The following is a 13,940-nucleotide window of genomic DNA, read 5'->3' as shown; positions in this document are numbered from 1 at the left end:
ATGCTCTCTGCTCCATAAGTGGTGATTATTTTATTCACAGGCTTGCAACTTTTTTTGTTTCCTAGTCTGGACACTCCTTGTGACCCCCTTGCTCTCATTTCTCTCACTATCCAACACTTCCTTCTCCCCAGCCTACCTCCTTCCGCCTATACCCCTTACTCTGGCTTTACAATTCACTCTCTTTACCTGACACCCTTTTGTCTCCTCATCATCTCCAGTACTTTTTTCACTCGCTCCACTCAATTGCTAATCAAAGCTCCCTCACACGTATTACTTGCCGGGTTTTGTCCCGCTCTCACCTCTCTTCTGCAGCGTTCCCCCCCCCCCACCACTTCACGGTCAGCAGAGATGGGGCATTTGAAGGAGCGAGTGTGGGATTGGGTGTAGAAATGTAAACCCTTGGTGTTTTGTCACTGTTTTTTAGTGTGGGACATTTAAAAACCAGCCTGCAACCAGCCTGCAACACATACCTTCAAGGTTGGCAGAGGAGCGGCAATTGAAGGAGCCAGTGCGGGGATTGGCTGCAAAATCTAAATTAGTTAATTGGTAAGTTCATTAAATGATCAGCAAATAAAAGTAGGGTTTGGTCTAGGAGAGCGGCCTGTTGGGAGCGGCCTTGTTGAGGTAAAGTGTGTGTCTGTCACTCAAGAGTCTTCGGCGAGGACGGTACCCTTCAATCGGTTCTGCATGTGTCCAATTTTTTAAACTTGGTTGTGACTTATTGCAGTGCAGAAGGAGGCTTTCGGCAGCAGAGAAGAGAATAGGTTTCACTCAACTCTGAGTGTGTCTCATTTGTAATTTGTGATTTTGTCCATTGAAGTAATGGCAGGCAAGTTGTTACAGTGTCTCTCCTGCAGGATGTGGGGAGTCGGGGACACTGCTGGTACTTCTGACAACTACGCCTGCAGAAATTGTGTCCAGGTGCAGCTCCTGAATGAATGCGTTCGGGAACTGGAGCAGCAGCTGGACGACCTCGGGACCATCCGGGAAAATGAGAGTTTCCTGGACAAGACCCACTGTGAGTTTGTCACACCGAGGATACAGGAAGAGTGAAGGTGGGTGACAACGAGGAAGAGAAGTAAACATGGAGTGCAGGAGACCCCGGCTGGCTTTCTACCTATTGAAAACGGGTACATCCTCTTGGGAACTGTCGGAGTGGACAACACAAGAAGGTTATCTGGCAGCCAGGGCTGTGACTCCAACCCTGGTGCTGAGGCTCAACGAGGAAGAGTGATGTCAGGCAGAGCCATAGTGGTGGTGGACTCGACAGTCAGAGGTGCAGACAGGAGATTCTGTGGCAGCAGGCGAGACTCCAGGATGGTGTGTTGCCTGCCTCCCTGGTGCCAGGGTCCAGGACGTCTCGGAGCGGCTGTACGGCATCCTCAAGAGTGAGGGGGAGCAGCCGGAGGTTGTTGTGCATGTTGGCACAAACGATATAGATAGGAAGAGGAAGGAGGTTCTGCAACACCAGTTTACGGAATTGGGTTGAAGACTGAAAAGCAGGACCTGCAGGGTAGTGATCTCAGGATTGCTTCCAGTACCTCGTGCTAGTGAAGGTAAGAACAGGAAGATATGGGGAAATGAATGTGTGGCTGAGGAGTTGGTGCAGGGATTTGCATTTCTGGGTCATTGGCATCTCTTCTGGGGCTTGGGCGACCTGGACAAAAGGGACGGGTTGCACCTTAACTGGAGGGGGACCAACAACCTAACGGACAAGTTTGCGAATGCTACACAGGAGGGTTTAAACTAGATTGGCGGGGGTGGGGGGGGATCTCGTGCAGGACGGAAGCATGTGAGAGGCTAGAAGTTGGAATGGAGGATGCTGTGGGGAAATGTTAGTGGACAGAATAGGCAGGTGAAAGGCGGAGAGTGATGAAGGAGGGTTGGGTTAAACTGCACGTATTTTAATGCAAGGGGCCTAACGGGTAAGGCAGATAGGGCATGGATAGGTGCGAGCGCCTGGGACGTTGTAGCCAAGACTGAAACCTTGTTTTATGGAGGAGCAGGACTGGCAGCTCAATGTTCCAGGGTACAGGAGCTTCAGGAGAGATAGGGGAACAAAAAGGGGATGATCTCCTTGGGGTATACTACAGACCTCCGAATTAGTTAATGGGAATTAGAAGGACAAATATGCCAGGAGATTGCAGACAGCTGCAGGTCAAATAAGGTTGTTGTAGTAGAGGATTTTAACTTCCCTAATATAGACTGGGTATATCATAGTGCGAAGAGTTTAAATGGGATGCAATTCCTCAAAAGTGTTCAGGAGAGTTTGCTTAAGCAGTATGTGGAGGCCCCCACACGTGAGAGGGTAATGCTGGATCTAGTATTGGGATATTGGGAAGGGCAAGTTAATGAAGTATTTGTGGAGGAGCCTTTTGGAGCCAGTGATCACAGTTTGATTAGGCTTAAGATAGTTATGGATAGGGACAGAGAGGGTCCATGTGTTAAAATGCTCAACTGGGGTAAGGACAACTTTGAGGGTGTGAGAAGGTCTCGCTCAAGTTGACTGGAGCAGGTTATTTTAGGGGAAAGGAAAATCGGCCAAGTGGGATGTTTTTAAAAGTGTGCTGACGAAAGCTCAGGATATATACAACCCCGTTAGAATGAAGGGTAAAGCAGGCAAACGTAAGGTAGCTTGGCTGACGAGAGAAATTGAAGCATTGGTCAAAAACAAGAAGGGTGCATGGGACAGGTATAGGCAGCTGGGATCATGTGCGTCCCTGGAGGAGTTTCAGGAACTAAGGAGTAAACTGAAAAAGGAAATTAGAAGGGCCAGGAGATAGCTCTGGTGGGTCGCATTCAGGACAATCACAAAAGATTTTATGAATACATAAGGGGGGGGGGGGGGGTAACTAGAGAGTGAGAGTGGGACATCTCAGGAATCAAAGCAGTCACCTCTGTGTGGAGCCACATGAGATGGGCAAGGTCCTCAATGAGTATTTATCTATTTACCAAGGAGAAAGACAATATGATGGAGGAATTTGGGGCAGTCAATGGAAGTGTCTTGAGAGCAGTTAGTGTTACCCTCGAAGAAGTACTGAAGATACTGTCGTTGAAGGTAGACAAATCTCCAGGGCCTGATCATATATATCTGAGGACATTGCGGGAAACGAGAGGAGCCCTGGTTGAAATTTACGAGTCGTCCTTAAATACAGAGAGGTGCCGGAAGACTGGAGGGTGGCAAATGTTGTGCCTCTTTTCAAGAAATGCCGCAGGGAAAATGCTGGGAACTATGGGTCAGTGAGCTTAACATCTGTCGTTGGAAAGTTACCAGAGAGTATTCTGAGGGATCAGTTGGACAGGCATTTGGATGGGCAAGGGCTGATTAGGGATAGTCTGCATGGTTTTGTACGAGGGAGGTCATGTCTCACAAATCTGATTGATTTTTTTGAAGATACGGCCAAAAAGGTCGATGAGGACAGAGCTGTAGATGTGTACATGGATTTCAACAAGGCATGGTAGGCTGCTCTGGAGGGTTAGATTGCATGGGATCTAAGGAGCGATAGCTGAATTAATAGCAAATTGGCCCCATGGAAGGAAGCAGAGGCTGATGGTGGAAGGTTTCTTCTCGGACTGGAGGCCTGTGACTAGTGGTGTGCCTCAGGGTTCGGTGCTGGGCCTGTTAATGTTTGTCATCTACATTAATGATTTGGATGAGAACATACAGGAGAAGATTAGCAAGTTTGCTGATGATACAAAAGTGAGTGGTTTTGCATATAGTGAAGATGGTTGTGAAAGATTACAGTAGGATCTGGACAAATTGGCCAGGTGGGCAGAGGAATGGTTGATGGAATTTAATACAGAGAAGTGTGAAGTGTTTCATTTTGGGACGTCGAACAAGGGCAGGACCAACACAAATGGTAGGCCTCTGGGTAGTGTTGTAGAGCAGAGGGATCTAGGAGTACAGGTGCATAGCTCCCTGAAGGTGGAGTCACAGATAGATCTCTGCACTCTTTCCAGCTTCCCACTCCTTCCACTACTTCATAGGTACTATATGAAATTATTTTGCTTTGGGTACCTAATATATTTGAAGAGATAAAATGAATAACTTGTGAGTTGATGTTTGTTATTTGCAACTTCAAATGACAATTCATTCGCATTTCATATATGTATTAAATATGTACTGAAATGCTTAAATCAACAAAGAAAGTTCACAGCAGTTGGTAGTGGGAACCTTTTGGAAAATAGGGTCCGAAGTCCAAAAATTCTATTGTTAAATCATGTTAATGTTGTACTCGTGATTATTTGGCACGTTCAATCATTGGATTTGGAGTCTTTTTTTCTTACACTATTTTAGATTTTCTGTAAACCTGACAATTTTAGATGTATACTTTATAAATAAAGTTCTTTGGATATTTGGGATTTTGTCTAGCTTAATGGAAAACTAAGATGTCTAACTGCAATATGAGGAAGAAGCAAAAAATATGTTGAAAGAATATATTAACTTATTTAATCAAGATTTAATGGAGTTACATTACCCCATCCACATATTCGACTGGGCTTGTATCCACTGGAATTTAGAAGGATGAGAGGGCATCTTAAAGAAACATGTAAAATTCTTGACAGGATTGGAGACGGTTAATGTAGGAACAAAATTCCCGGAGTTGGGGGAGTCCAGAATCAGGGGTCACTGTTTAAGAATAAGGGGTAGGCCATTTAAGACTGAGATGAGGAAAAACGTTTTAATCCAGAGAGTTATGAATCTTTTCGGCCACACTATGGTAGTCTAGGGGACTTTTCTATGTGCTTTTTCGAGCTATCTTTTCACTTCTCACTTTCTCCCTCTCTTGTTCTCTCTTTCTTCTCTTTAATTTTCAGATTATATGGTTAAAAATGAAGCTGTACAATAATTGTATAATTTTAGATGCCAAATGCCTTATCTTTGTACAATTGCTTCTAATAAAAAATATAAAAATCATGAAGGGAATAGATCGGGTTGATGCACAGTCTCTTGCCTGGAGTAGGGGAATCGAGGACCTGAGGACATAGGTTCAAGGTGAAGGGGAAAGATTTAATAGGGGTAACTTTTTCACACAAATGGGTGTGTGGAACAAGCTGCTAGAAGAGGTAGTTGAGGATGGGCCTATCCCAACATTCAAGAAACAGTTAGACAGGTGCATGAGTAGGACAGGTTTGGAGGGATATGGACCAAGCACAGGCAGGTAGGACTAGTGTAGCTGGGACATGTTGGCCAGTGTAGGCAAGTTGGGCTGAAGGGTCTATTTCCGCACTATATCACTCTGCGACTCGACAAGATTTACGCCCATTCAGATAAGAATGGGTTCATTAAGGATAGCCAGCACAGCTTTGTACATGACGGGTCATGTCACATTGGATTGAGTTTTTGAAGAGGTGAGAAAGGATATTGATGAAGGACCCAACCATAAACGTCATCAGTCGATTTCCACCTACATATGCTGCTTGGCCCTCTAAGTTCCTCTAGCACCATTTTTTTCAGTGGTTTTCTTGTGAGTTACTCTGAATCCATGGTTCAGGTGTTTATTTCCTGGTGCAGCCAGAATAATTCCTGCAATCGATTATCTCTGCTCTGCCTGCTCCCACATTTACAATCCTGCTCTCCTCCTGATCTGAACACTATCCTTAAGTGCCATCTTTCATGTTGAAACTGTATGCCACATTAAGTTCTGAGATGTCAACAAAATGAAACTAAAGAATTGTTGCTGAGAATAATTCACAAATAAAGAGTGAAGTCAGCAATTTCCAAGTAGAAACAAGAAACTACAGATACTGGTTTATAAAAAAGGACATTATGGTTCGGGGAAATTCACCCATCCATGTTCTCCAGTGAAGCGGCCTGACCCGCTGAGTTACTCCTTTGTGTCTGTCAATGGTACGAGCATTGTGTTCTCCAATTTCAAGTAATACCTCCAAGGTCACACCACCCCTGCTGTGCATACATTTCTCCCACCACCCCAGACACCCTGCTCCTTTCCCCTCCCATCCCCGAGTCTCCATTCCCCTTTTATATCAATGGTGCTTTTATCATCACATGTGCAAAGTACAAACGCACAGTGAATTATTTTCTTACGAACAGTCCAGTAGAGCATTGCCATACCTAAGCACATTCCCAATTAGCAAATTGGACAGAAGTAGTCGACTGTTACTGCTTGCAAGAGGCAAGATGATTTGGTGTCATTTTCAAAATCCAGCCTGCACTTTAGCTATTATGAGCAATCCGTGTTCCAAGCAAGCCCCAGGCTGCTGAGGGCAGTTTCAAGCATTTTCAGCATCTTGCATTTCTGCTTCCTGCAAAAAACACCCAAACTTGATATCAAACTGCCAATTTAACAAACAATGGATCGTTGTGGGGAAATTGAACTCAGGATATTGTCAGTATGCTTAATGTATAATCAACTAATTTTTAAGGAGCAAAATCGAAAAGGTACAAATATTTTGTGAACATGTAGGAAATAAAATAGCCATTCAATTTTAAATAAATGATTAAGCTTTATGAAGCAAAATAAATTAATTTTACTTGCACGAGCAAGGACATAACCCAATTTTAAAATGAACAGGTAAACATAACCCTCCCAAGTAGTGTAAAGGAATAATAGTTTGGATGCAAATAGGATATGTAAAACTAAATCAGATTACATCTTCGAATAGGGTCCAGATCAACTTTCAGCAGACCAAATGCATATCATACAATAACCAATATATTATAAAACTTGAAACATTTCAGTGCTGGCATCTATGTTAAATTTTTAACTTCCCAACATCATACGGAATCTTTAACAGCAAGATGACTCAACCTCATGTAAAATAGAACAATACAGCACAGGAACGTGCCCTTTGACCCACAGTGTTTGTGCCAAACAGGATGCCGAGCTGAACTGATCTCGTCTGCCTGCACATGATCCATATCCCTCAATTCTCTGCACTGCCATGTGCCCATCTATAAAGCCTCTTAAATGTCACTGTCTACATCAACACATAAGGGTCTCTTTTTTTATTTTTCTTTATTATTTTTGTTTTTTGTCTTCTTACTCTTCTATAGGCTTTTACTCGTTCACTCCGGGACTGCACCATCTGCTAGTCTAGGGGTTTACACATCACTATTTCTCTCACTTTCTCTCTTTCCTACTCTTTCTCTCTTGTTCCACTTCTCTCTTGTTAAATTTAAAATAGAAGATGTACATTAAATGTATTTTGTCACATGCCGCAGTCTATACTACTGTGCATTGCTTCTACTAAAAATACAAATAAAAAATTAAATTTTAAAAATGTCACTGTCATATCTGCCTGCACCACCCCTTGCAATACGTTCCAGGTCTCGCCACTTTCTACGTAAAAGAAACTTGCCCTGTACATTTCCATTAAACTTTCCCCATCTCACCTAATAGCTATGCCCTCTAGTGTTGGACATTTCCAACCTGGGAAAAAAAAAATTCTGACAATCATCTGCCTCTCAGAATTTTATACACCTCGATCAAGTCTCTCCTCAACATCTGACGTTCCAGAGAAAACCAATCCGTCCTTCCAACCTCTCCCTGTAGCCGAGACTGTCTAAGTCAGGCAGCATTCTGGAGGGCAGGCAGCATCTCTGGAGAGAAGGGATGGGTGACGTTTCGGGTCGATGCCCTTCTTCAGACTGTGTCGGGGAGAGGAAATTTACTGGTATTACTGATTGTATGCCTCGTGTCACCATCCCCTCAGCCAACATTTTCATATCTCTCAATTCCCTCTCCTGACTCAGCCTGAAGGGTCCTGACCTGAAATATCCCCTATGCAAGTTCTCCAGGAATGTTGCCTGACCCACTGGGTTACTCCAGCACTATGCATCTTCTCCAGAGATGCTGCTTGATCCGCGGCAGTGGTGTAGTCTAGTTTTTTGTAGTGGGTATACTGTGATGATTCCCTCCTAGCCTCTTCCACACCCGTCCTATAAACACCGCCACACTCACTGTCGCATACAGTAGCATACAACCATCCGGTAGGCGGCGCGACTCTCGTCAGCAGCGGCCTCTGCAGCCCGTCTGCGTTTTTATTATTTTTTGTCTATGTTTCTATGTAGTTTTTGTTATTTTTTGTTGGGGTGTGTGTGTGGGGGTGGGGTGGGAGGGAGGGGGTAACTTTTAATCTCTCCCTGCACGGGAGCCCCGACCTTTTCTTTGTCGTGTCTCCGTTGTCGTTGGGGCTGCAACGAGGAGCGGCCTCCAGTAGGAAGACCGGGGATTCTGGTGCCGACGACTTACCTCACCGTCGCGGAGCTGGCCAAGTCCGGAGCGGGTGGAGCGGTGGTGGAGCGCTGCTGCTGCTGTGGCCCGACCTCCGGAGATTCGGAGGCTACAACTGCGGGTCTGACGGACGGCGGCACCGGGAGCCCGCGGGTCCCTGGAGGGAGACCGCTTTTCAGGGCTCTCGCAACGGCGACTTCTCCCGCCCGAGTTGCGGGGTTGAAGAGCTCCTGGAGCGGGGCCTGACATCACCGCCCCGCGCGGCTTGGAATGGCCGCGGGACTCTGCGAGCGCACGCCGGGGGCTCTAACACCAAGACCCGGTGTGCGACCTCGCACCACCCGGCGTGGCTTTAATGGCCGCGGGACAATCGCCATCACCAGCCGGGGGCTTTGACTTTGACTCTGACATCGGGGGGGGGGGGGGGGGGGGGAGTGGTGGAGAGATAAGTTTTTTTGGCCTTCCATCACAGTGATGTGATGGATGTTTATGTAAATTATGTTGTGTCTGGGGTCTATTTGTTTGTAATGTATGGCTGCAGAAACGGCATTTCGTTTGGACCTCAAGGGGTCCAAATGACAATTAAATTGAATCTTGAATCTTGAATCTTGAACCACCATAAGTAATTGAGATTATTCAACACTCGATATTGTCATCAGTTTCTAGGACAATAAACAGTCAAATTAAAATCACCATTAGGCACTAGCATCAAATAAACTATAAAGCATCAATAAATAAATAACTGTTGGCTATATAAACACTGTACTACTGTATATGTAACCGGCCTGGCCTCAGTACTAATGTGCTAAGGAGACGATGGGATACTTGAGTCTTTTGCACAGGACATTTATTGCTGCTGCTGCTGCATGCTCTGTTTAACATAGAATAGAAACATAGAAATTAGGTGCAGGAGTAGGCCATTCGGCCCTTCGAGCCTGCACCGCCATTCAATATGATCATGGCTGATCATCCAACTCAGTATCCCGTACCTGCCTTCTCTCCATACCCCCTGATCCCCTTAGCCACAAGGGCCACATCTAACTCCAATCTTAAATATAGCCAATGAACTGGCCTCAACTACCCTCTGTGGCAGAGAGTTCCAGAGATTCACCACTCTCTGTGTGAAAAAAGTTCTTCTCATCTCGGTTTTAAAGGATTTCCCCCTTATCCTTAAGCTGTGACCCCTTGTCCTGGATTTCCCTAACATCGGGAACAGTCTTCCTGTATCTAGCCCGTCCAACCCCTTAAGAATTTTGTAAGTTTCTATAAGATCCCCTCTCAATCTCCTAAATTCTAGAGAGTATAAACCAAGTCTATCCAGTCTTTCTTCATAAGACAGTCCTGACATCCCAGGAATCAGTCTGGTGAACCGTCTCTGCACTCCCTCTATGGCAATAATGTCCTTCCTCAGATTTGGAGACCAAAACTGTACGCAATACTCCAGGTGTGGTCTCACCAAGACTCTGTACAACTGCAGTAGAACCTCCCTGCTCCTATAGTCAAATCCTTTTGCAATGAAAGCTAACATACCATTCGCTTTCTTTACTGCCTGCTGCACCTGCATGCCTACCTTCAATGACTGGTGTACCATGACACCTAGGTCTCGCTGCATCTCCCCCTTTCCCAATCGGCCACCATTTAGATAATAGTCTGCTTTCCCGTTTTTGCCACCAAAATGGATAACCTCACATTTATCCACATTATACTGCATCTGCCAAACATTTGCCCACTCACCCAGCCTATCCAAGTTTAGAGTTTTGAGACAAGAAAAAACAGAGTTAGTCATTTGTCAGAAACAATTACAACTCAATAAAATAAAATACCCTATATAAGAAACAATAAATGCAAAAATACAAAATAAAAACATGTTCTTTAGAATTATGTTTCCCATACAAAAATACTTAAATAATAAATTAAAATAAATAAAACATATCAGCAACTGTTCTAAGACTGTCATACTTAATACAGCAATCACACAGGGAGAATGGCATACTTCATCAAGTTCCTCTGCAAATTAACATCTGTTCAGTTTTGTTAACAGAGAAGAAACAACAGTACATCCGCAAAAAAGACCAGCCGGAGGGCGCACGCCCAAATGCAAAATAAAACAAACCCACAAATCCTTCATTGTAAAAAAGTAAACAAAACAAAGGTGACAAAATACACGTTTTTAATCACAGTAAGTCATATGCAAATAACATCTGTTCAGTGTTTAACAGAGAAGAAAAAACCTAGTACATCCGCAAAAAACGACCAGCGGAGGGGGAGCACGACCCATGCAAAATAAAACAAACACCACAATCCCTTCATTGTAAAAAAGTAACAAAGGTGAATACACAGTTACATGAGGGATATTTAGTGGAATACAAACATTTTTCCATACTTGCTACTGTAGCAGGTATGGGAAAGTGTTTGTATTCCACTAAAAGGTATTTTGTCAACAATTGTTTTTCACTTTAAATGTAGTAGCCTGCTAGTTTACAAAACTTTCCAAATTTGCTTGTACTCAGGCATGTGAGGTGTGCTCTGCCTTCTTGCTTGCGTGGCAGAGCGATGGCTTCGTAACCATGTTGATACATATTTGCTTGGCTCAAAAAGGATGCTTATTGATGCTGATCATCATCAAATTGCTGACACTAGACAACAACATTCTAGATCTTTGGTCTGTGTACACAATATTCATCAGACTGAAGCCCCTTTCACACTCTGCAGTGCTGCAAGGGATGGTATGCATGCAGTGGATGAGTGGTTTGAGGCATTCAGTTTCACTCTCTGGGTGCTCAATGAAATCTCTCATTCCATTGACAGCTTGTTCTTGACAAAGATTGAATCGCCTGCACAGTCGTTTTACCTGTGACTCACCGTGCCGTATGCCAGGTATTGATGGCCAGGTGCTTGAATCCAGAATGCTGAGATCATGAAGAATTTCATCCTTAAATGAGAGCCGCTTCTCCATGTTGTTGATCAGACTTTGTAGGAACTGCTTTGTATTGATCGGCATGAGCTTAGCATTTGACTCCAGGGACACTGATCCAAACTGTCCCAAAGCCTGTGCTTTCAATGCTTCCTCCAATTTCTCTCCTGGAGAATCTTTAAATGATGCCAGCACTCGGATGGTGCGCTTCAACAGCAGTACTGCTCTTAAAAGTGTGATTGAATGGGCCTGTAATTGCTGGGACAGGTTTGAAAGTTCAGATAGTGCATCATACATGTCCAAGGTCACAAAGAAATTCCTTGCTTTGCATATGACGTGCCAGGCCTCTGTAGGTTTGCCTCTCTTTGCCGTTTCTTGTTTGATCTCCTGCAGCATTCTCAAAGTGTCTGTTAAGTGCTTCGTATGACCTCCACACAGCCTTTACAGAACGGAAACTGCTGGCAACCCATCGGGTGTTTAAAACTCTGCCAATCTTCAGGACTTGTGAGCCCACTTCTTGTGCTGCTTCCATAAGTTCCCGTGAATTTTTATTGGACTGACTGTAGAGATTGTGGAGTTTGTCCATGAAAACTTTGAAGTGGTTGACTGCCTGAACCTCATCCACAGCATCATTTACAGCCAGTTCTAGACGGTGGTTCATACAGTGTCATGTGAAGAGGTTAGGGTACCTTGCAGTCAGCCTGGTTGCCACACCAGTGAAATTAATGTATCTTTAAGATGAAAATAAACCAGCTATACTCTCATTTGCATAAAGTTGACTTCATGTGTTTATAGCAGCTTTACAAGTTGGCTGATATTTACCTAACTTTCTGTCCTTCCATTCTAACCAAGAATGCCTGCTTTTAAACTCCCTAGCCTGACTCTCAGTCCATAGGGCTGGCCAGGAGTTATCATCTAGAAGGAACAAGGAGATATTCAGCACACACACACTCACAGTAAAATGTGTAATAACTACGTTATTTACTACTTTACTACAACAAGATTGAGCTAGCAAGGCAGTTTAGTGAATATATGTGTGGTATTCATTCAGTTTGGGAAATCTCTTATAAGCTAGTAGCTAGTAGTCTAATATCTGCTAAAGTTCACTTGTATACGACTTTCACTTACCCGATACACTGCTGGCATCAGGCTCCGCTGTAGTTCCCTCTTCTTCATCTAACGTCCTAGTGACTGCTAGAGTGTCGTTCGAGGCAGCAGCAGGCTTGTTTTGTTTTTTTAAATGGCTAAGGGTAGTTTGTTGCTTCCGCTTCATATTTACTGTTGAGCCGCTGGACATCACCTCGGCGCCGACTGAGTTGATATCGCTGTCGTCTAGGTGACGTGACGTCAGGTCTAGGTCACGGGCGGTCACCACGGTCACGGGCACGGGCCATGGACGGAAGCCTCTGTATGGCTATTATAATGCTGCGTTCCATTGTACTCGGGACTTTCCGACTTCCGACAAGGAAAAGTGCGACTCTGACAGAGACACAGCGCACAGGTTGAATTTATGAATGAAAGTATGACGGTTCTGTGACAGAACCGTCATACTTTCATTCATAAAATAAACAGAACTTCTGTCACTATCGAAGTTGATACGTGTCATTGCGCATTTCTAAGTGGGCATACGGAAATGCTGGAGCTTTCTTAGTGGGTATACGGCGTATACCTGCGTATCACGTAGACTACACCTCTGATCCGCTGGGATACTCTAGCACTAAGCATATTCTCCAGACATGCTGCCTGACCAGCTGGGGTATTCCAGCACTATGCATGTTCGCCAGAGATGCTGCCTGACCCATTGACTTACGCCAGCACTATGCATGTTCTCCAGATATGCTGTCTGATCCAGATTCAGATTCAATTTTAATTGTCATTGTCAGTGTACAGTACAGAGACAACAAAATGCATTTAGCATCTCCCTTGAAGAGCGACATAGCCAACGATTTGAATAAAAAATAATAAGTGTTCGGGGTGGGGGGGGGGGGGGGTGATTGGCAGTCACCGAGGTACGTTGTTGAGTAGAGTGACAGCCGCCGGAAAGAAGCTGTTCCTCGACCTGCTGGTTCGGCAACGGAGAGACCTGTAGCGCCTCCCGGATGGTAGGAGGGTAAACAGTCCATGGTTGGGGTGAGAGCAGTCCTTGGCGATGCTGAGCGCCCTCCGCAGACAGCGCTTGCTTTGGACAGACTCAATGGAGGGGAGCGTGGAACCGGTGATGCGTTGGGCAATTTTCACCACCCTCTGCAATGCCTTCCGGTCGGAGACAGAGCAGTTGCCATACCATACTGTGATGCAGTTGGTAAGGATGCTCTCGGTGGTGCAGCGGTAGAAGTTCACCAGGATGTGAGGAGACAGATGGACCTTCTTCAGTCTCCTCAGGAAGAAGAGACGCTGATGAGCCTTCTTGATCAGAGTAGAGGTATTGTGGGTCCAAGAGAGGTCATCGGAGATGTTGACTCCCAGGAACCTGAAGCTAGAAACACGTTCCACCTCCGTCCCGTTAATGTGGATGGGGGTGTGCGTGCCGCCTCTGGACTTCCTGAAGTCTACAATGAGCTCCTTGGTCTTCTTGGAGTTAAGGGCCAGGTTGTTGTCAGCGCACCATGCTGCTAAGTGCTGGACCTCCTCCCTGTAGGCCGACTCATCGTTGTTGCTGATGAGGCCAATCACTGGGTTACCACTGGGTTACTCCAGCACTATGCATGTTTTCCAGAGATGTTGCTTGACCCACTGAGTTACTCCATCAGTCTGAAGAAGGGTCTCGACCCGAAACGTCTCCTATTCCTTCGCTCCATAGATGCTGCCTCAACCGCTGAGTTTCTCCA

General features: G+C 45.1%; 1 protein-coding gene across 1 annotated transcript; it reads right to left on the bottom strand.

The window, feature by feature from the left end:
• Window positions 1–10,543: 10,543 nt before the first annotated feature.
• LOC129701248 (E3 SUMO-protein ligase KIAA1586-like) lies at window positions 10,544–13,081 on the bottom strand. The gene is made up of 2 exons (XM_055642379.1): window positions 12,241–13,081; window positions 10,544–12,027 (listed from the first exon to the last, which is right to left on the bottom strand). The coding sequence occupies exon 2, from the start codon at window positions 11,506–11,508 to the stop codon at window positions 10,789–10,791; it is 720 nt and encodes a 239-aa protein (XP_055498354.1). The 5' UTR covers window positions 11,509–12,027; window positions 12,241–13,081; the 3' UTR covers window positions 10,544–10,788.
• Window positions 13,082–13,940: the final 859 nt, after the last annotated feature.

Source organism: Leucoraja erinacea, chromosome 10, assembly GCF_028641065.1.
Source record: "Leucoraja erinacea ecotype New England chromosome 10, Leri_hhj_1, whole genome shotgun sequence".
Classification (NCBI taxonomy): domain Eukaryota; kingdom Metazoa; phylum Chordata; class Chondrichthyes; order Rajiformes; family Rajidae; genus Leucoraja; species Leucoraja erinaceus.
The sequence above is the reverse complement of the archived record's forward strand: the minus strand, read 5'-3'. Positions and strand labels throughout refer to the sequence as shown.